This window comes from Elephas maximus, chromosome 17, assembly GCF_024166365.1.
Source record: "Elephas maximus indicus isolate mEleMax1 chromosome 17, mEleMax1 primary haplotype, whole genome shotgun sequence".
NCBI lineage: Eukaryota > Metazoa > Chordata > Mammalia > Proboscidea > Elephantidae > Elephas > Elephas maximus.
Window position 1 is genome coordinate 64,473,516 of NC_064835.1, and position 27,729 is coordinate 64,501,244.

At 41.3% G+C, this 27,729-nt stretch overlaps 1 protein-coding gene across 8 annotated transcripts in view; it reads right to left on the reverse strand.

Moving 5' to 3' along the window:
- DYSF (dysferlin) overlaps positions 1–27,729 on the reverse strand; it is a 242,382-nt gene that overhangs the window by 45,555 nt on the left and 169,098 nt on the right. For 4 of the 8 annotated variants that reach the window (XM_049856490.1, XM_049856486.1, XM_049856489.1 and 1 more), the window contains one exon: positions 17,671–17,733. The exons of the other annotated variants lie outside the window; for them this stretch is intronic. In XM_049856490.1, coding sequence (XP_049712447.1) covers positions 17,671–17,733 — 63 coding nt within the window. The remainder of the gene's footprint in view (positions 1–17,670; positions 17,734–27,729) is intronic. 8 annotated transcript variants of the gene reach the window in all.

Consider the following 27,729-nt stretch of genomic DNA (forward strand, 5'->3'; position numbering starts at 1 on the left):
GCAGACAAATGGCTGTTGACGACCTTCCCAGCTCCTGGTAACACCAGCTGACCTGCTGCTCAGTGACATTTGTCTCCATTTTCTTTCTGCATTCCACAAGTAAACCTTCTTCTAATCTTCCACCTCCCTGTCGCTCCTCCCACCTCCCTGCCAGTGCTCCCACCTCGCTGTCAGTCCTCAATCTTCCTTGAGGATTCCTCCTTGTCAACTTCCTTTTAATCACCTGAGTGCCCCAGGGTTTAGTGCTCCACCTTTCCTCCTCTCTATCTGTCCCACACCCTTGGGGTCCTCCTCGGCTCGTACAACTTTAAATAACACCCATCTTAATGAGTCCCTCATTGATTTAATTCCCGCCTAAGCGACTCCAGTGAACCCCAGACATGTTTATCCAGCCGCCTATTTGACATCTCCCACTGGACATCTAATAAGCATTTCCAATGTACCGTGTCCAGAATCCAATTCTTGATCATTCCCCCACCCAGCCTGCTCCTCCCACCCAAAACCAAAACCAAACCCAGTGCGGTCTATTCCGACTCATAGTGACCCTATAGGACAGAGAAGAACTGCCCCATAGAGTTTCCAAGGAGCACCTGGTGGATTTGAACTACCAACCTTTTGGTTAACAGCCGTAGCACTTAACCACTACGCCATCAGGGTTTCTGCTCCTCCCACAGTCTTCTGCGTATAAGTAAAAGGCAAACCTTTCCTTCCAGATGCTCAAGCCAAAAACCCTCAGAGTCATCTTTGACTCCTCTTCCTCTTGCCCACAACCAAACCGTCCGTAAATCCTGCTGGCGCCACCTTCGGTACATACTCAGAATCAGACATTTCTCCTCCCCTATCACTACCGCCCTGGCCCAGGTCCTCATCATCTCACCCCGGATTATTACAGCTGGCCTCCCTGCTTTCACCTTTGCCCCACACTCCCCTATCTACTCTCAATAGCCAGGTACCTGACATTCCATGTATTTTACTTAGTATTTGTTTATTGGGAGTTCCTGGATGGTACCAACAGGTAGCACACTCAGCTTCTAACCAAAAGGTTAGAGGTTCCAGTCTACCCAGAGGCACCTCAGAAGAAAGCCTTGGTGATCTACTTTCAAAAAGTCAGCCCTTGAAAACCCTATGGGGCATAGTTCTCCTCTGACACACATGGGGTTGCCATGAATGGACACAATGGCAACTGCTTCCCCAAGAGAGCAGAGATCTTTATCTCTTTTCACACTCGTATCCTCAGTCCTTAGAACATTGCCTGGCACATATTTGAAATTCAGATAATGTTTGATGGATACATGAATTCCTGAACATCAAAGAAAAGGCAAAAAAGTTGATTCTTGTCTTTTAAGCTTCCAAAGGCTGATAACATGTCAATAAAACAAAAAAGGTTTAAAAGAATGTTTTCCCCAGCCAGTTTTTCCTCACCAGAAAAAGGAGATAAAAATAAATAAATAAATGGAGGGGAGAGGAGGACGCAAGAATATTAGGGACTTGTAATGGATCCTTATATGGGGCCCTGCCCTTCAGGTTGGCTCCAAAGTGCATATGGAAAAAGACCCCCCACCCCCCACCCCATAACTTTGGTGATCTGGTAAGCCGCAGCCATCCAGAAGTTTCCAGAAGAGTTGGGCCATGGAGCACTTGACAAAAGATGGCTGCATGAGTCTCACGGAAGAGAGAGCCTAAGGGAGCACTCGGCATTTCCTGTGGGCCCCAGTGTGGCTGGGAGAATTGCCACGTTGTGACATGCTCCCAAGAAGGACTTGAAAGTTAGTTGAGAAAGACAGGGGACCTGAAAGGGTCTTATGATCAAGATGAGAAGATGCTGTCAGCAAATACAGTGTGGTCTGTGTGTCCAGTAATCGATGGGCCTATAGACACAGCATGGACACACACTGGTGACCAGGGGTCCCTCTGGGTAGGGGTCATGACATCACATAAGCCCAACCCAGAATTTAACAGCCTCCCAGAGGGGAAGGAAAAGCCCAAATCTGACTGAGTTTAATCCTAAAATGTTAAAGATTATCAGGACTTTTCTGCCTTCAGGAAAACTGGGCTCCAAAAAAGAATTACAGAAAAATAAAGTTATATTTTTAACACACTCGCAGATGTGACTTGAAAATATCATTCCTGCTATTTCACTAATCTGGCTTCTGATGGAGTTATTTCAAGCCTACTTCTTCCTTCTCTTTCCCAGGAAGTCCAAGAATAAGTTAGCACACCCGTAAGAACCAGCCCCACAAAAACAGGACAGCTCTTGCATGTCTTAACTCAGATGTGCCAAAGCCAACTAACCTTCTGATGTTATTGGAATCCCAGAATCCAAAGCTCCAAAAGGGAAATGGCTATGTGTTCTCTAATTCCAAGTGGGTTCCTGACCTCATTTTGCAATAGCTAAGCATTCAGTCTTGGATCATTGCAAGGAGAAGAAAGAACTGCAAAAAGCTTGATTTTTTGAAGTGTCATCTCAGATTTTAATAAGAAGTCTGGCTGTGAAAACTTTACTCCCCCATGCCCAAGGTTCAAGGCCCCACATCGTTCAGCCAACCAACCAAGTCTGACCAGGCATAGACTGGCTAGCCTCTCCAATTTCAGTTAATAGCCAATGTTTAACGTTTGAGCAACCAGAGCCACATAACAAAGACATGTTTCTCCAGGCTTGATCCAGTCTAATGGGCATCCTAATCCTTCAGAAGGCCCAAATCAGTGTGGTACGTTTCAAACATTTAATCTGCCATTATTGTTCAATGGGTCTTAAATATTTCATGAATATACAGAGCAAACCTGACAACAACAGTTTCAAGCCTTCCTTTCTGTGAAGTCTGAAAAGAGGGGATGGGAGAGGCAGATCACTTGGGTTCTCTCCCCAGGATGAACATGAATCAAAGAGAAAAGCTTCTGGTCAAATTCATTAATCACCAAGGCCGTAATGTGAAACCTTGGGTCAGTACATGGAAATCTACACCCATCTCTAGCCAAGAAATCTATTAGTATTTATGATTTTAAGCAAACCTTCATTGCCACAATCCAGAGGTGGACATACTAGATTGTGTTAAAAGTAACTTCTCTTTAAGCATAAGTCATCATAAAGATAGTAAAAATCTAACAACACAACACTGGGTTATTGTGAGGATCTAAGATGGTGTCTGTGAAGATTATTTTGTGACCTGTAGAGGTTGCCGTGATAAATGCTCTTGTTGATGTTGCCATCATCATCAGTTTGATCTCACTGATGTTGAGCCATAGCTCAACAACTGCATACCTGAAATAATGATATGATGATTCTTCTATTTCTCTAATGTCTGGAGGTTTAAAACACTGAGACTACTTGCTCATGCACACGCAAATACAAACACACGCGTAACATATAAATATTCATGGCTACATGTAGACAAGACAGACGCCCCCAGACATGCAAGCACACCAATTCCAAACCTACCCCACTCCACACATATTAAACCACTCAAACCCCCAAACCACATAAACACATGCACACAGCTAGCTACCACATTGATTCAGCAGAACTCTACATGCTCACAACAAAAAGCACTTAATTATTTCCACAAGTGGAAGACTGGGCTTTTGACCTCTTGTTGACACTCCCTGTCATCCTGCCTCCTTGTCTGTCTGTTGAAGTGATCATTACTCTGCTTGCTCTGACTTCAAGCTGGATCAGCAGAGGTAGGAAGAAAGGGAAGACCTTTAACAAAAACGTTGAATTGTTTCCAAAAGCCCCAGTGAATAAGTAAGCCTGAAATCCAGCAAAGTCAAGCAGATGGTGAGAAGAGAAAGGTCAGGACCTGATAATTTGATTATTGGCCTGTTCCAGATGGGGAACTCAAATTGGGTGGGAAAGTGATGGGGAATCCCAGCTTGCTGGTTTTTTCCCAGCTCAGGAGATATTTAGGCTATGACTTGGTCCTCTGAGTACAATATAACCACATATGTCCACGCAGAAAGCACATAAGGAATGGAATTTACCCAACAGGTTGAGTAAAAGAAGATTCCAACAGTCTTCAAACTTATGAAGAAAGCAATTAAACATCACTAACTCAGAATCTATTCTTGATAGATTCTAGATAGATCTATTCTTCTTCGCAAGACTAGATTTGACACATTGAATACTAATGACTGAAGACCAGATGAGTTGTGGAATGATATCAAGGACATCATACATGAAGAAAGCAAAAGGTCATTAAAAAGATAGGAAAGAAAGAAAAGACCAAAATGGATGTCAGAAGAGACTCTGAAACTTGCTCTTGAACATAGAGTAGCTAAAGCCAAAGGAAGAAATGATGAAGTAAAAGAGCTGAGCAGAAGATTTCAAAGGGCAGCTTGAGAAGACAAAGTATTATAATGAAATGTGCCAAGACCTGGAGTTAGAAAGCCAAAAGGGAAGAACATACTCAGCATTTCTCAAGCTGAAAGAATTGAAGAAAAAAATTCAAGCCTTCAGTTGCAATACTGAAGAGTTCTATAAGCAAAAAATTGAGCAACACAGGAAGCATCAAAAGAAGATGGAAGGAATACACAGAGTCACTGTACCGAAAAGAATTGGCCGACATTCAACCATTTCGAGGAGGTAGCATATGATCAGGAGCCAATGGTACTAAAGGAATAGGTCCAAGCTGCACTGAAGGCACTGGCAAAAAACAAGGCTCCAGGAATTGATGGAATACCAATTGAGATGTTTCAACAAAGAGATGCAACACTGGAAGCACTCCCTCATTTATGCCAAGAAATTTGGAAGACAGATACCTAGCCAACCTACCAGAAGAAATCCATATTTATGTTCATTCCAAAGAAAGGAAATCCAATAGAATGCAGAAATTATCCAACAATATCATTAATATCACACACAAGTAAAATTTTGCTGAAGATTATTCAAAAACGGTTACAGCAGTACATGGACAGGGAACTGCCAGAAATTCCAAGCTGGATTCAGGAGAGGATGTGGAATGAGAAATATCATTGATGATGTCAGATGGATCTCGGCTGAAAGCAGAGAATACCAGAAAGATATTTACCTGTGTTTTATTAACTCTGCAAAGACATTCGACTGTGTGGATCCTAACAAATTATGGATAACATTGTGAAGAATAGGAATTTCAGAATACTTAATTGTGCTCATGTAGAACCTGTACATAGACCAAAAGGTAATCATTCAAATGGAACAAGGGGATGCTTCATAGTCAAAAATCAGGAAAATTGTGCGTCAGGGTTGTATCCTTTCACTATACTTATTAAATTTGTATGCTGAGCAGATAAACCAAGAAAATGGACTATATGAAGAAGAATGTGCATCAGAATTGGAGGAAGACTCATTAACAGTTTGTGAGACGCACATGACACAACCTTGCTTGCTGAAAGTGAAGAGGACCTGAAGCACTTACTCATGAAGATCAAAGACCACAGCCTTCTGTATGGATTACACCTCAACATAAAAAAACAAAAATCCTCACAACCGGACCAATAAGCAACACCATCATAAATGGAGAAAATGCTGAAGTTACCAAGGATTTCATTTTACTTGGATCCTCAATCAATGCCCATGGAAGCAGCAGTTTAGAAATCAAACAACGTATTACACTGGGCAAATCTGCTGCAAAAGACCTCTTTAAAGTGTTGAGAAACAAAGACGTCATTTTGAGGACTAAGGTACACCTACCTGACCCAAGCCATGATATTTTCAATCACCCTATATGCATGTGAAAGCTGGACAATGAGTAAGAAAGCCCAAAGAAGAATTGATGCATTTGAATCACGGTGTTGGTGAAGAATACTGAATATAGCATGGACTGCCAAAAGAATGAACAAATCTATCTTTTTTTTTATCTTAGAAGTATAGCCAGGATGTTCCTTAGAAGCAAGGATGGCAAGACTTTGTCTCATGTGCTCTGACACATTATCAGGAGGGACCAGTCCTTGGAGGACATCATGCTTAGTAAAGTAGAGGGTCAGCAAAAAAGAGGAAGAAACTCAATGAGATGGATTGACACAGTGGCTGCAATGATGGGCTCAAACATAGCAATGATTGCAAGGATGGCACAGTACTGGGCAGTGTTTCATTCTGTTGTACATAGGGTCACTATAAGTCAGAACCAACTCAACGTCACCTAACAACAAAGCAATTTGGAAGCTGTGATGATTCCGGTAGGGCCTGGGCAAAAGCGTACCTTACCTTCATTCTGCTTATGTAGACAGTTTTTGCTTAACAAGAGTTCCAACAATCTCCTTAAGAGAAAAACTATTTTTGAAGGCCTTCCCAGGACTGCAGAAGCATTCATCAAACAACAGACACTAATCTTAGCTATCTTAAATTCAATTTTAAAAGTATTTTGGGGAGCGTACTATATGCCAAAGTCAACCTACTTTCTGGTTACTATGTGCATTTTCATACACCAAAATCACACTATGTCTTAAATATATTATATTTCAAACTTGTTTCTTATCCAGCCTGGTTTCCTCATGCCTCAGCTAATGTGAGAGAAGTGTTAAAGCCACTAGGTGATTAATAAGCTTTTCCAAGTGTCCTGAGAGGGGGCCTGTGCTCAGTAGTGAGCACTGCATCAAAGTTGCAAGCACTGTTTCAGCCCAGGCTGGGAGGAAAACTGTAGACAGGACCAATAGAGGTAGGAAAGCATTAAATTAGACCTCAGAGAGAGCTTCCTGTCCTGTATATTTCCAAGAAAAGCCAAGGATTTTCCTCTGAGATGAGTCTTTTTCCTCTGGGTGAGAAAACAGGTCCCTCAGGGATCTGGGAAAAGACCTCTTGGGGAGATAGGGTAGAGTAGGGTGGGGGTGGGGGCAAGGAGGGCTGGTTGGAGGGGGCCTCTCCTCCCTGATGGGGCCCTGGAGTTTGCCAGACAAGGTTCACCCCAGGCTGTCCCCCCTGCAGTGTGCATCGGGGAGAGGAGGGGTGCACCCCGAGGAGACCACAGGAATGCTAAGCAGGGGGAAGGCGCCCAGAGCCAAGGGCTCCGGCAACGAGGATCCAATATCGGCGGGTGACTCCAGCCCCCGTAACAGAAGAGACCGTAAAGTATGTGCTCTGCTTCCCAACCAGCAAACACAGCAAATAACCAATTACTCCAAATAGCTAACAGATTTCGGCTCTGATTTCCCTCCCCTCGCCTCCCCTGTGCCTTCACTTGTCATTTGATGGGCGATTTGTATGCGCTCTGAGAAAATGAGAGCAGGAATGACTCACAAAGGAAGGTCCAGATTACACACAGTGACAGGCATCAAACCTCCCTAATCAGAACTAATGGGAGCGGGGGGGAGGCTAGGCTGTGCTGGCAACACATCTGAAATGGAGGATATTTTTAAAGAAGTACAGTTTTGTGACTTTGCAAGCACATACAGGAATTCTTGTTAAACCAATATTGCCATATACATGTCCTTAGGAAATCTACTTTAAGAAGTGTCTTCCTAATTAGCACATCTGATATGTTCAAAAGTGCAGGCGAAACCATTAATGTTATTAAAGTTAAAATGCTCGCCTCCAACTCTCACGTTCAGAGGTGCAACCATAAAGTTCGGAGACAAACCGACTTCGATGCCTTATGGAAATATTTCCTCACTAGGGAGCCACACCCTGTAATTGATTCCTTTGCTCAGAAAACCTTCGCTTCAAAGTCTTTGAATAAATTGTTGTCAGTACTCACGGGCTGCAACGAGGCATCCCCCCAAAATGAGGAATTAAGGGAAATAGGGCTGCCCTCGGAGAATTAGACCGTGAAATCATAGTTGTTCTGAGCAAGGAGAGGCAAAATCACCTCAAAGGAGAAAGAATGGCTCCTGCACTAAGTCTTACCCATAAGTGGGTGGAATGTACTAATACATCTAGAGAAAGGATGCCGGTGATACAAAGGAACTGATCAGTCCTGGAAGAAGAGGAAAAAAAGGGTAAGAGTTGCATGTTAACAGTGCCCATGCCGGCACCAGCAGGAGAGAAGTTCCCTGACTTGGCGACTAAAGCTGTCCCAGCATTTAGAGACAGATGTATCAGTCCATCTTCGTCAGCTGCCACAGTTACCTCTCCCTGTTCTGTTCTTCACTCACCTCCAGTCACAATCTGGTTTCCCAATTAGTAAGCCTATAGAGAGACCATGGGCTAGACCACACAACCAAGGTCACATCCTCCAGCGAGGTATATTTCTGACTGTAAACTCATCAGCTAGCAAACTCAGTTTAGAAGCTTGAAGAGTATGCATCCAGCCCTGAGACAGTTGATCCATCAGGTGTCTGAGCCCACAAGGTTGAGGATCTACCCAGCCAAGGCTGTAGAAACTTCTCTAAAGTAAAATCCCTGCCCGATGGACCTGTTAGGAGTGGCTCAACTATCCTTCACTTAAGAAATCCTTGTGTAGGAGTCCACAGGCAAGAACTGCAGCTGGGACCTGGCTAGCTAATACCTGCATGTCACAACAAACATAGAAAGCAAACTCTTCAGCCCAGAAGAAAAGCCCAGGTCACTGTCTCTGGCCCCGGTTTCCCTCCTACTTTTCCCACCCTGCTGGATTTCTAACTTGCAAGGTAAAACCTAGCAAATTTCAACTGTTTCCTTCTTCCCTTTATCTTGAGATTATAAGCAGACCTACACAGATGTGGATAAAATCCACCTGAGCTTCTAATACTTAACAAGCAAGGACTTCCCTCTCTAAAAATAAACAAAGGAGAGAAATAAGGGGGATACAATGAGGACTGAGACAAATGTCTCCCTATGCTTAAGAGTTGAGTAAGAAACAGAAGAAAAAAATTACTAATTTACGCTTATAGGAAGTCTCAAGAGGTGACCACAAATAAGAAATCAGAGTATACAGTCCAGGAGAAGAAATAACCTGCATGACAAAAAACAAGATTGCCAAAATTAAAATTATAACAAAGACTTTGATTTCCAGCAAAATGGCAAACTAGAGAAACCCCCAAGTACAGAACACCTAAATTAACAGGTAAGATATTTTTTTTATAAGTCCCTTTTAAATACATGGCTGAGCTGACGGAAATGTAAAGAAAATCTTTGGGGGGGAATGAGAAAACAAAAATCCAGGATTATAAGAAGTCAAAATGCACACTGACGATGGAATCCAAAAAGACGCAAGTTGAACATCTAGTTTAAAGCGAGTCTGGGTTTGCAGTATCTCCAGGCATCCGGCAAAAGTAAACACAAATCCTCTCTGGAAGAATGTGACTTCCATCCAGGACTCAAAGAAATCTCATATAAAGTTCCCAGGAATATGAATTTGCAATAAAAAATAGTGAAACACGTAAGGAATAAGACACCATAAGCAGAAGCCAGCTAGAAACAACCAACTGTAGCATCAGACCTTTAAGGACAATAGAAATTAGAATTGTCAGAAATAGGACTTAAGACAACTGTTTTAAAGAAAGTATCAAAAATATGGCAAAGAAAAAAGAGACTTTCAAAAATAAATAAGCAAATGTGAGAAGAAAAAAAAACAGAACTTCTAGAAATGGAAGTAGAACAATTTAGATTAGAAACTCAATGATGTTGCTGAGTGCTGTCAAGTTGGTTCTGACTCAAAGCAACCCTATGTACAAAAGAACGAAACACTGCTTGGTCCTGCACCACCCTCACTGTAGTTATCATGTTTGAGCCCATTGTTGCAGCCAACTGTGTCAGTCCATCTCGTTGAGGGTCTTCCTCTTTTTCGCTGACCCTCGACTTTACCAAGCATGATGCTTTTCTCCAGGGACTGGTCCCTCCTGATAACATGTCCAAAGTACTTGAGACAAAGTCTCATCATTCTCACTTCTAAGGAGCATTCTTTGCTTTTAGATGGGGTTCAATAGCAGATTGGAAAAAGCTAAAGGCCTAATTAGTGAACTAGAAGAAATATCTTCAGAAACTGAGTGCAGCACAGAAAAACAAATAATATGAAAGAAAGTTTAACTGATACAGAGAATACAGTATGAAGGTCCAACATAAATCTAATCAGAGTTCCAGAAGGAAATGCTAGAGAGACTAGGGAACATGCAGTTCCTTTTTTTTAATTTTTTTTATTGTACTTTAGATGAAGGTTTACAGAGCAAATTAGTTTCTCAGTAAGCAATTAATACACACATTATTCTGTGACACTGGCTGCCAATCCCATGACATGTCAACACTCTCCCCTTCTCGACCATGGGTTCCCCATTACCAGCTTTCATGTCCCCTCCTGCCTTCTTGTCCTTGCCCCTGGGCTGGTGTGCCCATTTAGTCTTGTTTTGTTTTATGGGCCTGTCAAATCTGTGGCTGAGGGATGGACCTCAGAAGTAACTTCATTACTGAGTTAAAAAGGTGTCCAGGGGCCATACTCTCTGGGTTTCTCCAGTCTCTGTCAGACCAGTAAGGGGAACATGAAATTCTTGATGAGATAATAGTTGAGAGGTATCCAGAACTAATACAGAAATAAAAATTAAAAAAAAAAAAAAAACAGATCTCAGATTTAGGAAGACAACAGCACAAATGAAAGCTAGAGATAGTGAATCAATATCATTAAAGTTCTGTGAGAAATAACTGTCAACAAAGCTAATATTTCCACAATAAGAGTAAAGTAAGAATATTTTCAGGCAATTAAAAAGTGAGAGAGTTTACAAGGAACAGATTCTAATATAGGGATTTCAATACATCTACTTCACGAAGAAAGAAAATACACTCATGAGGAAAAAGACTGAAATACATCAAAAAAAAAAAAGTAAACACAGGTATAACTATAAAAAATTGCTTAAAAAATAATTATTCAATAATGCTTTTTAAATGTAGTTATTAAAGATAGCACTAAAATATTCAACAACAAAAGTATGTAAATTGGCAGGTGATTGGAGTTAAAGCATTCTAAGTCCCTTGTAATATTCTGGAAGAAGCTATAACAAAAAAAATAAGTATCAGTTAAATTTAGATATCGCCATGCTAAACATTCTTGTTAAAATGTCTGCAGTAATCACTAAAAGAAGGGAAACAGTGCATGGTTCCTAACCTAGAAAAAGGGAGGAAGGATGGAAACATGTAAGGGTGGGAAATCTTTCAATTCAAAAAGAAAACAAACGAGGAAAAAAAAAAGGCAAGACTAATAGAAAACAAAATACAAAATAAAATCCAAATATATCAGCAAACTCAATATATTGGATACTCCCACTCTCCAATTAAGAGGAAAAGGTTACCAGAATACATTAAAAAAAAAAAAAAAAAAAGAATCCATCTATTTGCTGTTCATCAGAGAGACACCTAACACATAAAGCCACAGAAAAACTGAAAGGTAGAAAAAAGATATACAGCAACACCAGCGAGAGCCAGAATTCATCAGGACTGCCTTGTTTTTCTGGGTCTCTCAGGTTTTTCACATTTGACCAGGTGCAGTCCTACCACTTTTCTAATGCTCATTTTGGTGGAAAATATTTTAGTTTTCCTCCTCTGACAGGTTTCTGCCTTACACAGGTTCCAACTTTCACAGGTTTTACTATACTAGGAAAATGCTAAACAAAAGAAAGCTATTATAGTTATATCAACATCAGACAAAATAGATTTTAAAGCAAAACTCATTAGTAGATATTTAAAAAGGCAAGAGCAAAAGTTCACTACATATTGTGAAAAGGCTCAGTTCTCCAGAAAGATGTAACAGCTCTAAACTTATTTGTGCCTAATAACATAGCATCAAAATATGTGAAAGAAAGTAGCCAGAATTACAAGGAGAAACTGGCAAATACAATATCAAACAAGGTGTTATAATAAACCTCTCTCAGAAATTGATAAACCACACATAAAAAATCAGAAAGAAAACCAATTTGAAAAACACAATTAACAAATTCAATGTAAATGGACATGTTATATATAACACATATTTGGAGAATACACACTGTCTTCAAGCACACACAAGGCAGTTACAAAAATTGATTATATACTAGGCCACAAAGCAAGTTTCATCTCATTTCTAAGAATCACTTCACAGACCACATTCTCCAGACAAGAATACAGTTTGGCTAGAAATCAATAACAAAAAGGTAACCAAAAACATAAGTTAGAAACTTCCAAAATATATTTTTAAACAAGCCAGTTGTCAGAAAGGAATACAACGGAAATTTTAGAAATACGTAAAACCAAAAAATAACAAAATCTCTTCTTATCAAAAACATGCGAGATGCATAAAGCAGTATTTAGGGGGGATTTTACAGCCTTTAAAGTTTACATTAGAAAAGAGAGAAGTTTGAAACTGATAAACTAGACATCCAATTTTCTTGGTTAAAAAATAAACTCCTCAAAAATAGAAAGAAAGTATAAAGAACAGAAGTTAATAAAGTAGAAAATACTAGCGATCAATAGACCTTCAAGTTGGTTCTTTGAAAAGACTAAAAAAACTTAATATATTCTGGGAAGAATAATATAATTTTAGGAATGAAAAGCAGGGACCACAACTGGACGGAGAAGTTCTTTGGAAAAATTAGGAGGTTATTATGAAAAATGTTATGCCAATAAATTTTTAGGAGGAAATGGATAAATTCCTATAAAACATAAATTACCACAAGTGACCCACATAGAAATAGAAAATTTCAATGCTCCTATAAACATCAAATAAATTAAATCAGCAAGTTTAAAATATTCCCAAGGAGAATACTAAGTCTAAACAGATTTAAAGTGGATCTACCAAATACTTAGGTAACAGACAATGTCAATGTTAAATGCTTTCAGAGAGGAGAAACATCATATATTCCCCAAGGCATTTTACAAGATTAAAAAAAAAAATTACCTAAATACCAAAGCTGAAAAGGACAATATGAAAAAGGGAAACTTCAGGCACTGTCACTCGTAAAAATTGATGCAAAAAATAAAAATAAAAAAATCCTAGACGAAATTATTTGCAAACTGAATCCAGCAAGGCAGAAAACAGATACCATGACTTGGTTAGGTTGTTTCAGAAATGCAGTTGTCTCAGCTTTTAGAAATCTATTAATGTAAGTCACCACATTAACAGATTAAAGGAAGAAAATCATATGACCACCTCAACAAATGTATAAAATGCATTCAATAAAATTTAAGAATATCTATGATTTAAAAAAATGCTCAACAACTAGCAATCATTCATCTGCATACTCGCTGGTGAAACATAAAACTATTCCCTTACAAATGAGAAGCAGATAAGAATTCTCCCTATTACTAGTTACACAAAACATTAAACTGAAGGTCCCAGCCAGTGCAATAAGACAAGACAAGGAAAAGGAAGGAATGAAAGGAGGGAGGCAGAGAGGCAGGGAGGGTGAGTATGAAGACAGGGAAGAATCAAAACTATCATTAATCACAAATTATATAATTTACTACACAGAAAACCCAGAAGAATCCTCAAATCAGTAGAATTAATTGGAGAGTTTAGCAAAATTTCTGGACATAAGATCAGTATGTAAGAATAGATTTCATTTATATACCAGCAACAACTAGTTAGCAAATGTACCTTTAAAATTCCAATTGGAATAAAACAGCTAGAACTAAATCAAATAAAAGTCGTGCCAGACTTTTTACAGAAAATATTATAAAAGTTTATTGAAAGACATTGAAGAAGACCTAAATAAATGGAAAGACGTATCGCGTTCCTAAAGACAAAATTATAAAGATGTCCATTCTCACCAAGTTGATCCCGATTCACTGTAATTCAATCACAAACCTCAACAGCTTTAAGAAATTGACAGCTGATCCTAAAATTAATGTGGAAGAGCAAAGGGCAAGATAGCAATGGCACTCCAGAAAATAAACAAGGTGGAGTGCTTCCTTTGCCAGATATCGAGACTTATTACAAACCTGGAAATGCTGGTGGCGTAGTGGTTAAGTGCTATGGCTGCTAACCAAAAGGTCAGCAGTTCGAATCCACCAGACGCTCCCTGGAAACTCTGTGGGGCAGTTCTACTCTGTCCTATAGGGTCGCTATGAGTCAGAATCGACTCAACGTCCCTGGGTTTGGTTTTTTTTTTTTATTTTTTATTATAAACCTGTATTAATAAGACAGCAGAGCAATGGTACAGGGAAAGACAAATAGGACGATGGAACAGAATAGGGAGCCCAAAGGCCGACTCACACTTACATGGAAAACTGATATAGGGCAGAGTGGTTGCTGGAGATGAATGAGAAAGGACAGGTCAGTCTGTGATGAGGTGAAACAATTAGTTTTCTATATGGGGGAAATCTAAAAAGAAATCTTATTTCTACCTCACAGTTACACACACACACACAAATCAATTCCAGATGGAATAAGGACTTAAATATAAAAAGCAAAACTTTAGAATTTTTACAACAGAATGTAAACAAACGTCTCCTTAAAAAGGATTTCTTAAACAACAAAGGGAGGGGGAGGGGTGATAATCCAAGAGAGCCAATAAATAATATGAATTTCAGAGGCGGAGAGCTTAAAAATGACTTGAGTCTAAAAATTAAAAGAGTTCACTTAACATTAGCAGAATTTTCAAGAGCTAGTTCTTTGGATGAAAAATAACTATGAAATGTTGTTTTGCCTACATTTTGAAAACAGTAGTAATACGTACAAACCCATGCCAATCCAATAGGCAATATCTGGGGAAATATAAGCTACTAAATTGAATCAACAAGGAGAAAGTGGCTCAGTGAATCCCCTCCCAAAAATAAGGATGCTGGACCCAGTTTTACAAATGAGTACTGAGTGGCTCCGTATTATAAAAAATATGCATTCCTGAAAATCATCTATAGTTCAAAACACACAAAATTCAATGCCCTTCCCTAGAAAAGAGAGGTATTTCTGTTCACCATCTAGAATTGGCAGTTCCCTTTTTTTGGCCTACCAGCTTTTAAATTATGTGACTGTTCCTCATTTTTTTTAATTTGGAGGGATTCGTACTATTTCACATTTCATACATAAAGCAAGACCATTAAAATGTTTATATGATGCAATTTCCAACTTTTAGAATTCAAATTCACCAAGTGTGACTCTAGTGTATTTTCAAACCTTTAAGAAACAATAATTCTCAGGCCATAGAGGCTGTTTAAGAGCACAGGAAATACGTTACGCCTCACAAAATAATTTTCAAAACTAGTATAACCCTGATATCAAAAGCCAGCCTAAAAAGTAGTACTTCTTGATAGAGATGCAAAAATCCTCAATAAGGAACAGCAAATCAACTCAAAAATATATCATAGAAGTTCTTGGAAACTCCTGCCTTAAGCAGGATTTACACAGCTGGGCATTTGGTCTTCTGAGGTGCAAAGCCAGCAGAATCCCTGAGCTATTCTAGAATGTGCCCTGCAGCTCCCAGGAGATGAGCTGTGTGTTTACCAAGTCAAGAGTCAATTGTGTTTGTCCCCAAACCTCCAAACCTGTTTATGCCAGTTGTACTAATGTGGTAATTATGTAAACAAATAAATTAGATATTATAAAAACCTATAAAAATTGAATGCAAAAAAGAAAGGACTTTGTTTCTATGCAAGCTAATGGAATCCTTTTGCTATTTTTTTACGCTGAAAATTAAGTCTGAGTGAGACAACATAAGAGGTAGTTGGGGAATCTTAAACTTTAAAAGACCTCCACACTCAGACTTTTTGGCACGTATCGTTAAGTTCTCATTCAATTTTAATAAGCCTAAGGCTAAAAATCATAGCTAACTCATTTGGGGCATGGTTTATACCATAGGGATGACATGACACTGGGATCAGTAGATTCAAATTCAAAGAGACCCTGGCATCATGTCAAATGACTGATGGATGAAGGCTACATGGATATGGTTAAAAATAAAATGTTTGTTATGTACGTACACCTTTTAATAAGTTCCTACTTAACCAACTTTTTCAATTAGCTCCCCCCGCCCCCGCTATTTGTCTTGATTGCATCAGACAAGAGGCCTTCTATTGTAATAAATTACAATATCATGACCAATTGACCTATTCTGTTTTCCCTTAGAAATGCAGGTCAGTTAATTATACATTATATTAACCAGATAAAAGACAATATGATTATCTTGATATATGCCAAATGGAATTTGATCATTTAAATTCACATATTAAACTAATTTTAAGCCATAAACTATGACTAGAAAGATACAACCTTAACAAAATCAAGAATACCTATTTGAAACTAACAATTGTTATCATAATTGATGGGATAATGGTGGGGGCATCCTCCTTAGAATCTGCGACTAAGTAAGTGCCTGCTAGCACCTCAATGATCAAATGTTATCCTGGAAAAGGAATAAGGTACAACTACTAGAAAGAAAGTCACAGGTTAACTATTACTTGCGAAAAAACAACCTTACCTACCTGGAAAATCCAACAGAATCAATTAACAACAGTTAGAACTAATAAAAGAGCTTAATAAAGAGTGTTTTAAAGTAAACGTACAAAAATATTGTTTTCCTATACACTAGCAATAGTTTAGACAATGTCATAAGGAAAAAAAAATTCCATTTAGAAGAGCAACCAGTGATATAAAATACCTAGGAATAAACTTAACAAGAAATGGGTTAGACCTATATAAAGTAAGCTAAACAACAACCAAAAAAAACTACTTTAAGGAACACAAAAGAAGACAATATTGGAAATTAACAAATTAAACGTCCAATGACAGAAGAGTAGTTAAAACGGTGGATATACATATAATGGAATAACATGCAGCCATATCTTTAAAGAATATAAAGATACAGAAAAACATTCGCAATACACTTTTAAGTTAAAAAAAAGAGAACAGATTATGAAAAAGTACAATATGATTCCAATTTTGTAAAATATATATATGTATGTATGCACACATGCTTTACAAACATCTAAAAATGTAGATGCTCCAAAATCTTAATACAATAGTGTTTTTCTCCAGCTGGTAACAATAGGGTTGGTTTTCACTTTCTGCCTTACATTTTTCTGTGTTTTCCATATTTTCTACAATGGATAAATCAGAAAAGATAAAAAACTATATATTGCCGCCTCCTAGAAGCCCTATTGTCTTTATTCAGCCTGTAAGACACTCAATACAAGAGTATCCCCCCTTGGCACCATGAATAGAATTTAACTCACTGCCTTTTGCCCAGTCCTATCTATTATGCCTTCCCCCAGCAGATGGGGGGCTCCCCTGGGCCCTCATCATGGGGCTTCATGAATGCATGTTAAAGGCTAGACACGAAAGTCATCTACCAAGAAGGGCCCATGACACATAAAGATGACACCTAGAAAATCAGCCCAGCAGCCAGGCAGTAGCCCTGTTGGGAACTACAGGCCCACCAGTTGGCCCAGGGAGACCTCTCAGAATCTACCCGGACAGCCACTGTTCCTCACTCACACACACGCTCTCCATGCATCTGGAAGAACAGAGAAAGGCCACCTGCCATGGTCCCATGTCCCAGTAGCCAGGGTCTACTCTAGAGACTTCCCAGCTCCCACTGGCCCATATGACCCCACCCAACCCCCTAACCCTCACATGAGTAAACAGGATTCAGATAAACCCTAGAAGCATCTGGTACACAAGGATGTCTGTTTCTGAGAACCTACCCCACGGCTTTCTCCCGGTCCTTCCCTTACTGCACAGGGGAATGAGAGGTGACTGTTTTCTGCAGAGGCTCAGGAAACACCTCCTGCCTTCCCCTCCCATTCTCCCCTCCCCTGCACCCCTCCTACTCCCTACCCCCACCCCTAAGGGAAATCAAGGAGCCCACAAGCAGGTAAACAATACATACATGAGGACTGGATGGAGAAGATGCCAGGTTAATGGGGGCCGAGCCCGACAGACCATCTGCAAGCTACAAATTAAACATGCTGGTTAGCAACAGGATTAGAGAAAGCACTTCTGGGAAGACTGCACAGCCCCAAGGATGTGGAGTTCCTACGGCCAGGTACCCTCTGCTCCCCCTCCAGGGAGGCCTCAAGGGTTGGGGAAAGAACATGTGGTTTGGAGTTCACCAAGTCTGGCTCCGTTGCTTTACCAGCTGCGTGACCTTGGTCAAGTCCTCTGACCTCTTTGAGTCAGCATCTCCACCTGGAGGAGAGGCCCAGTGTGCACCTCACAGGGCAACAGTGAATACGGATGAGACAAAGGACGTGAGCACGCAGCACAGGATAAGACACATGGGAGGTGCTCACCGGTACCTGGCTCTTGCCCACTTTCTCACCGCCCTTGGGACTCATCAACTCACTGTCATGCTCTCAGATGTTCTCCCTGCCTTTCCAAAATCTCAGGGACAGTCCAAGCTCACCATCCCTGGTGGTTTCTTCTAGCAGCTAGATCACCCCACCCAGCACTGGGTGAGTCCCTGCTGGGCATGGTTCCTAAGCCAGCGTGGGTTTCAAAGTCTCTCCTCAAGAACAAAAACCAGGGCATCCTAGAAGTCATCCCACACCCTGGATCAGAGGGGACTTTGAGAGTCTTATAGTCCAACCTGCCACCCCTATACTACAGAAAACTTCCTGCTTTCTTTTCTGGGCATCAAATACTTGCTTGCCATCTCCCAGTACTAAGAATCAATACCTCACAGGGTGAATCCCTGGACTGCAGGGTTGAGGAGGGACTGGGCATCAGGACTAGAGGCAGGGAGACTTGTTCAGAGGCCACTGCAATTGTCCAGGGAAGGTCGTGGAGCTCTGGGTGAATAAGTACCAGTCTATGGGTGGACAAGGAGATACGTCCTGTACAGAGGGAATAGCAGGTGCAAAAGGTGCCAGGGAATAAAGAAGACAACACATTCAGGAAGAAGCAAAGGGCTCAGGAATGCAGGGGCTGGGGAAGGGGACAAAAGGAGGCAAGGCTGGAGAGGTTAGGAGACCAGCTGGGACCCAGAGCGTCCAGGGTTAGAACCTCCCTTCCTTTGAGCCTCGAGTCGGGAGCTCTGGGAGTAACCCCAGCTGTCCTCCCCTTCCTCGGCAGGATAGACCTGGGAGATGCATTCCCTGGAGGGACCAGAAGAGCTCGGATGAAGCCCTACTGAGACCTCTGGGGAGTGCGGAACTCACAGGGCCACCCCTGCTCTGTAAAGAGAACGGCATTGACGGGGACCCTCCCCTGTACCAGCCCTCAGAGGTGTTCAGAGCCAGAATCACAGGCAGGAGGGCAGATGGCCAATGGGCACCCAGTCGGGCCGCTAGATGGCTCAGGGGCACTGGCCACATGTTGGTGGGCATGGTGTGACCCTGGAAGGGACCGGATGAACTCCAGGCAAAGTCCCTAAACAGCCAGAGGCTGGCCAGCCAGGCAGCAGCTCTGCCCTCCTGTTCTCGTTCTGAACCCCACAGAAGCCTTATTTTTATTTTTGATACAGCTCTTTTTTAAGAAAGGTGTGAGGGAAACCAGTAGTTCACCAGAGTAAAATGGACAAAAATAAAGCTAAACATAGTGCTCCAAAGATCTGGTCCAGGTTCAGAAATTATATGTTCTCCTTTGGACTTGGCATAATTTGCCACTCAGGTTCAAGGAGCACGTTCCCACCTTCACGGCAACCTGGAGACTATAACCAGAGCAGCAGGCTCGAAATTAGCCCACGGCCTCGGAGCCCAGGAGCAGGTCAGCCCTACCCACCCCTAGCCACGGGTGTGAAGAACAGGACTGCTGACCTTTCTCCAGGAGAGCCTGCCAGGCCTGACTCCTTGATAACCCCCACCCCTACCACACAGAGACACACCTCACCACCACCACACACTCATACACATACCACCACCACACACTCATACACACACCACCACCACACACTCAGACACACACCACCACCACACACTCAGACACAAACCACCACCACACACTCAGACACACACCACAACCACACACTCATACACACATACCCCACCGCCACCACACACAGTTCCACTTCTAAGCCTTTACCTAAGCTCATTTACCTTCCAGGAAAGTACCAGGATCTTGGACTGTCTTGGTACTTTCCTGGTGGCCAAGAGCATATTTGAAAGCCCTTCTCTCTCCTCCTCTATTCAAACCCCACACAGACTTTGAGGTCTTTCTCTAACCCCTCCTCCTCAGAGAAGCTTCTCCTGCTTATTTAGCCCATGCTGACTCCCAGGGCCAAAAGAGTTCAAGATTTTGGTATCCTTGTTAATAAAACATCTCATCACCTGATATCACTCTGAGTATCCACATTTGAGATCTGCCAGGCACTTCTCATCTCTCTCTCAGCTAGAATGGAAACTTCCCAAGGGTTCATTTCTCTTTATCCTTCCTCAGCACACACCTATCCCCATCTCCAGAAATTTTCCTTCTCCAGAGACTTACAGAAAAAACTCCCACCTTAGGGTGGCCTCTCAGAATGATAGGCAAGAGTCACCCTTGACACACCAGGGGCTTCTCAGTGCCTAGAAGGTGGGGAAGGTATGAGGTGGGAGGAGATCCACCTCTACTTTAAGGGCACCTTTGGGCCTCAAGACCTCTGCAGGAAACTGGGAGAGCCAACATGGTCTGTGTATGTTTGTTCCTACACACTGTTTCTGTTCTTATTTTCAAAATCAGCACACCAAAAACTAGTTTATGAAAAAGCAGATGAGTAAACAAAGACCCCAATTTTGTTTTAAAGATAGAACTGGAGTCAGATTTAGAGTCAGAGACAGAACAAGCAGTGCAGGAAGAAAAGCAAAGCAAGAGAATAAAATGTTAGTACCATACTTTTACATAAATAATGTGCACGTTATACTTTTTTTGCAAACCACGCAACCTCCCCACGCATTATTTTCATAAGCATACTATACCAACATTTTTCACATGTTGCTGACTTTAATTTCAATTTTCTTTTCTGTCCAACAGATTTAATGTTACCAGGATAAAACAGATCTCATGGGAACTTCATTTAAGGTAGGTATTTTCCTCAACCGAGTGCAGCCAATGGTGAACTGAACACTCTCGGACACCATGTTGAAACCAAAGAGTATGACTGCACAAAGAGCTAGAAATTAGTAAGTAAGAAATGATCCTAGGCCTAAAACTACAAGAACAAGATGTTGTTTATATCTTATTGCTTTCATAAATCTTAAATTGAAACATAATTATTGATAATCAATTTCTTTGACATCAACAAAAGTCACCAGAAGAAATTGTGTTTTCATCTTAAAATAGGCTGCTATGGATTGAATTTTGTCCCCCCCAAAAAATTTATGTCAACTTGGCTAGTCGATGATTCCTAGTATTGTGTGATTGTTCACCATTTTGCCATCTGATGTGATTTTCCTATGTGTTGTAAATCCTACCTCTATGATGTAAAATGAGGTAGGATTAGCAGCAGTTATGTTAATGAGGCAAGACTCAATCTACAAGATTAGATTGTGTCTTAAATCAATCCTTTTGAGATATAAAAGAGAGAATTGAGCAGAAAGACAGGGTGATCTCATACCATCAAGAAAGCAGCGCCGGGAACAGAGTGTGTCCCTTGGACCCATGGTTCCTGTGTGGAGAAGCTCCTAGACCAGGGGAAGATGATGACAAAGACTTTCCTCCAACAGAGATAGAAAGCCTTCCCCTGGAGCAGACACCCTGAATTCAGACTTCTAGCTTACTACACTGTGAGAGAATAAATTTCTCTTTGTTAAAGCCATCCACTTGTTGTATTTCTGTTATAGCAACACTAGATAACTAAGATATAGGCCATTTTAGTTTATTCATTCATTATCATCAGTGGTTCTCATTCTCACAGAAAGGCCATTCCTTTTCCTGAATTTAAAAATCTAGATGAAACCCACCTTGAAACCTGGGATTCCTTTCAAGAAATAATCCACTCTTTCAAATTGTTCTCCGACTCAGGTCATTTCGCTTTGGGCCCACAGTGTGCGCGTTTTGGAGGACTCATTTTTTCCAGCTCCTTTTTCTGCTTTATCCATTTGAGAAAGGACAACTCTCCAGCCTTGAACTCTCTTGATGCCGCTCTGGGGCTTGTTTCTTCTGCCCTCACAACAACTTTCAGTTTGAAGCCAGCAGTATAGGACTTGTATTTAGTTCCTGCCATGATCCTAAAGCGTTCTAGCATTTAGATTTATAAACCGAAAAAATGTGCACAATATAATTGATAACTGGCTGGTTCTAGTAAAGGGATCACAAAATTCAAATGTGAGGTGTACAAGAAGCAAGCAAGGTATTTTTATATGCTCGAAAGCATGTGACTAAGGTGGCTTATGATCTTTGATCAAAGACATTGTCGCTAAGAAGACATAATTGAACTATGAAATAAGGAGACCTAACATAGCTTAACGGTTTCACTTAAGATGATCTGATAAGGTTTTCAAATTCAACTGTTGAGCCAAGAGCGATGGTGTTATCAATTTTGCTTTGTTTACTCCTCCAGTTAAAAGCCAGAGTTGGAAGGCGACTGTGATAATTACATCAATGCAGATTGAATCGAGATTCCTATTGATCGCTATTCGATGTCTTTTATGCCAGTGGAGGCTTCACTTTGTTTATGCTTCCAACTGATAGCACGTGGTGTATGGACAGGCCTCAGTAGGTTCAAGGTTCTGACTGATGACTCAAAAGCAAAGGGGTTATAATCATCAACTTAAATTAACAGAAACAAACCCACGGTTTCAATTGTTTGTTTTCCAAATACCGGGGTACTACCAAACTCAATCCACGATTTTTTGACCATGGCTTATACCTTTATTTTACAAACATGATCAAAAGTAACATTTTCAGACTAATGCATGAGGGTAAATGAGGACAGAATTCACTTCTGGAAATGTCACAAAACATGCATAGTATATGCATGCGTGCACTATGCCAGAACTTTTTTCCCATAATTTCCTCATATCTGAGCATTACATGGCTATACACTATTTACATGGGCATGTTATTTGCAAAAAATACGGTAGTATGTTCAGACTGTGTTTGGAGGTGATCTCTAACTATTCATTGCTTTTCAATATTTTCCAAATTTTATATAATAAACATGTATTTTTTTTGTTGTTAGGTGCCATCAGATTGGTTCCAACTCATAGCTACCCTATGTATAACAGAACAAAACACTGCCCAATCCTGTACCATCCTCACAATCACTGTTATGTTTGAGCCCATTGTTGCAGTCACTGTGTCAATCCATCGCACTGAGGGTCTTCCTCTTTTTCACTGGCCCTCCACTCTACCAATCGTGATGTCCTTTTACAGGGACTGGTCCCTCCTGATAACCTGTGCGAAGTATGTGAGATGAAGTCTCCCCATCCTCGCTTCTAGTGAGCATCCTGGCTATACTTCTTCCAAGACAGATTTATACGTTCTTCTGGCAGCCCACAGTATATTCAATATTCTTTGCCAGCATCATAATGCAAAGGCATCAGTTCTTCTTCAGTCTTCCTTATTCATTGTCCAGCATACAAGGCAACTGAAAATACCATGGCTTGGATCAGGTGCACTTTAGTCCTTAAAGTGACATCTTTGCTTTTCAACACGTTAAAGAGATCTTTTGCAGCAGATTTGTCTAATACAATGCATAGTTTGATTTCTTGACTGCTGCTTCCATGGGTGTTGATTGTGGATCAAAGTAAAATGAAGTCCTTGACAACTTCAACCTTTTCTCCATTTATCATGATGTCACTTCTTGGTCCAGTTGTGAGGATTTTTGTTTCCCTTATGTTGAAGCGTAATCCATACTGAAGGTTGCAGTCTTTGATCTTCATCAGTAAGTGCGTCAAGTCCTCTTCATTTTCAGCAAGCAAGATTATGTCATCTGGACATCACAGGTTGTTAATGAGACTTCCTCCAATCCAGATGCCACGTTCTCCTCTGTATAGTCCAGCTTCTCGGATTATTTGCTCGACATATAGAGTGAATAAGTATGGTGAAAGGATACAACACTGATGCCTCTTGGTGTAAGTACAGGTTCCTCACGACCACAATTAAGTGTTCTGGAATTCCCATTCTTCACAATGTTATCCATAATTTGTTATGATCCAGTCGAATGCCTTTGCATAGTCGGTATAACACAGGTAAACATCTTTCTGGTATTCTCTGCTTTCAGCCAGGATCCATCTGACATCAGTAATGATCCCTGGTTCCACGTTCTCTTCTGACTCTGGCTTGACTTTCTGGCAGTTCCCTGTCCAGGTACTACAGCAGCCACTTTTGAACGATCTTCAGCAAAATTTTACTTGTGTGTGATGTTAATGATATTGTTCGATAATTTCCACATTCTGTTGGATCACTTTTCTTTGGAATGGGTACAAATATGGATCTCTTCTAGTCGGTTGGCCAGATAGCTTTCTTCCAAATTTCCTGGCATAGACAATTGAGCATTTCCAGTGCTGAATCCATTTGCTGAAACATCTCAATTGGTATTCTGTCAATTTCTGGAGTCTCGTTTTTTGCCAGGGCCTTCAGTGCAGCTTGGACCTCTTCCTTCAGTACCATTGATTCTTGATCATATGCTACCTCCTGAAATGGTTGAATGTGGACCAGTTCTTTTTGGTACAGTAATTGTGTATTCCTTCCATTTTCTTTTGATGCTTCCTGCGTCATGTAGTATTTTCTCCATAGAATCCTTCAATATTGCAACTCAAGGCTTGAATTTTTTTTTTTTTTTTCAGTTCTTCCAGCTTGAGAAATGCTGAGTGTGTTCTTCCCCTTTTGGTTTTCTAACTCCACATCTTTGCACATTTTGTTTTAATATTTTACTTTGTCTTCTCCAGCTGCCCTTTGAAATCCTCTATTCAGCTCTTTTACTTCATCATTTCTTCCTTTTGCTTTAGCTACTCTATGTTCAAGAGCAAGTTTCAAAGTCTCTTCTGACATCCATTTTGGTCTTTTCTTTCATTCCTGTCTTTTTAATGACCTCTTGCTTTTTTCATGGATGATGTCCTTCACGTCATTCCACAACTCGTCTGGTCTTCAGTCATTAGTGTTCAATGCATCAAATCTATTCTTAAGATGGTCTCTAAATTCAGGTGGGATATACTCAAGGTCATATTTTGGCTCTCGTGGACTTGCTCTGATTTTCTTTCAGTTTCAGCTTGAACTTGCATATGACTAATTGATGGCCTGTTCCATAGTCGGCCCCTGGTCTTGTTCTGACTGATGATATTGAGCTTTTCCATCGATTCTTTCCACAGATGTAGTCTATTTGATTCCTGTATATTCCATCTGGTGAGGTCCAGGTGTAGAGTCACTGTTTATGTTGTCGAAAAAAAGGTATTTGCAATGAAGAAGTCACTGGTCTTGCAAAATTCTATCATGTGACCTCCAGCATTGTTTCTATTACTAAGGCTGTTATTTTCCAACTACCAATCCTTTATTTCCAACTTTCGCGTTCCAATCACCAGTAATTATCAATGCATCTCGACTAAATGTTTGATCAATTTCAGACTGCAGAAGTTGGTAAAAATCTTCAGTTTCTCCATCTTTGGCCTTAGTGGTTGGTGCGTAAATTTGAATAATAATAATTTACGGGTCTTCCTCATAGGTGACAGCATTTACTTCAGGATAGATCTTGAAATGTTCTTTTTGACAATGAGGGTGACGCCATTCGTCTTCAATTTGTCATTCCGAACATAGTAGGCCATATGGTTTTCTGATTCAAAATGGCCAATACCAGTCCATTCAGCTCACTAATGCCTAAGATATCAATGTTTATGCATTCCACTTCATTTTTGACAATTCCCAATTTTCGTAGATTCATACTTTGTACATTCCATGTTTATTATTAATGGATGTTTGCAGCTGTTTCTTTTCATTTTGAGTTGTGCCACATTAGTAAATGAAGGTCCCAAAAACTTGACTCCCTCCATGTCATTAAGGTTGACTCTACTTTGAGGAAGCAGCTCTTCCCCAGTCGTCTTTTGAGTCCCTTCCAACCTGAAGGGCTCATCTTTCAGCACAATATCAGACTGTGTTCCACTGCTATTCGTAAGGTTTTCACTAGCTAATTTTTTTGAGAAGTAGACCGCCAGGTCCTTCTTCCTAGTCTGTCTTAGTCTGGAAGCTCAGCTGAAACCTGTCTACCATCGACGACCCTGCTGGTGTCTGAATACCGGTGGCATAGCTTCCAGCATCGCAGCAACATGCAAGCCCCCACAGTACCACAAACTGACAGACATGTATTATATTTATAATCAGGGAAAAATGAATTCATCCTTCTTCAAAAGCAGAGAAATAATGGAATGAAGTACTACTGTGCTCCCTCAGAGGATCTAACTTCAGGCCTGCCCTGAGAAAGTTCAAAGTTAAAGGCAAAATTCTTCCATGCCACTACCGGGCCTAGACACACCTTCAGCCCAGTCCCCTTGAGAGTTCAAGAGGTTGCACACACACTTGCTTCCATTCTCTCTCTCTCGCTCTCTCTCTCTCATGCACACTGACCTACAAGCCCTGGAAGGCTGAGCGTCCAGATCTGCCTTACGCATATGTATTGAGTCATCTCCAGAACTGGCCACTCACCACTCAAACTGAAGCAGTTCTAGAAACCTGAAAAACGCTCCATCATAAGTGTCAGCTGATGACCTCAACATAGGAAAGCATCTGAGATGATTTTTTCTAAATGTGTGACAGTTTTCATCCCAAGAGCTGGGCCGGTGATGGCGAGAAGGCTTCACAAGCAGAGTCGGTGTAACTGAGGAACGAGACAAGAGGGGACCAATACAGGGGGCTAAACGTGGCAAGAGCGTATCTGAAGCTAGAGAAGAGCCCTAAACTGGGTCCACAGCCAGAGTGTGGTAAGCACAGCAGTGGGGGCTGTACCAGCCATGAGAAGAAACCAGGCTGTGGAGAAACACAGGATGGGCAGACAGCAGCTAGGCAAGCCTCAAATTCTGCCAGATTTTTTTGTCACCCTCCAGTTCCCAAGGACCAGGGCCCTCCATTCTATCTCCATAGGGAGGGCTGGGATGTAAGCTCAGCCAGAATTATCTGGCAAACCATTTGGAACTAGAACCCACTGCCTCCTGGATCAGTCTGGTTTCTCCAAAGTGCCAGGGCTCTAGATGAGATGAGAGAGCAAAAAATTTCCTGGATCAGCCAAACGGGATCAGTGGGTGCCAGAGAAAAACAATACAAAATCAGATACCAGACCGGGGGCTTCCTCAGAGCCCTCAATGAGACTCATCAGGCCAGGGCTCCCTGGAGACAAGGAATGATCTTCTTGCCAGACATGGGGCTCCTTGAGAATAGGGCTTTGTCTCCTCCATCAGATGAGAAGCTCAGTGAGGGCAGGGTCCAAGCCTCCTCCACCAGAGCAGGCTGATCATGTTTCCTTCTTCTCTCTGCCAACCTCTATGGCCATAGAGGCTCAGCCCCTCCCTCTGTGGGCACACCTCCAGGAGCCCACATCCCAGCTCCCCACCCTCTGCCTGGCCAGCAACGCTAGCCAGAGAGGCCCTGTGTTCCCACAAGGTACACAGACCCCACTCTGGCTCAGACCCTGGCCCCAGTTCACTCATATCAACACCAGGAGGGAAGCCAGACTGGGCCTCCTCTCCATTTTCCTCTATGCTGTCCATAGCCAGCAGTACCCAAAATAGCCCTTTCCCATCTGAGTCTGTAGACATTTTGAGGGCAGTACACACAGAATGGAAATTCTGCTGGGCAGGCCCCCACTTCTCTACACAGTCTCAGACAGGCTCAGTGAGGGGACAGAAAACAGAAGCCAGGACTAAGCAGCCTGGAGCTTGGGGAAAATCATCTGCTTAATTCAGCTACAAACACCCACACAGGCCAGAAGGCACTAGCACTGAGTTTAGCTGAATTCCTCGTAAGGCTATCTGAAATTTCTACTTGGGTTTGCCCAGCCAAGACAGATTCCTTCTCAGACCCAGAGAGAGAGTGGGTAGGTCATCCA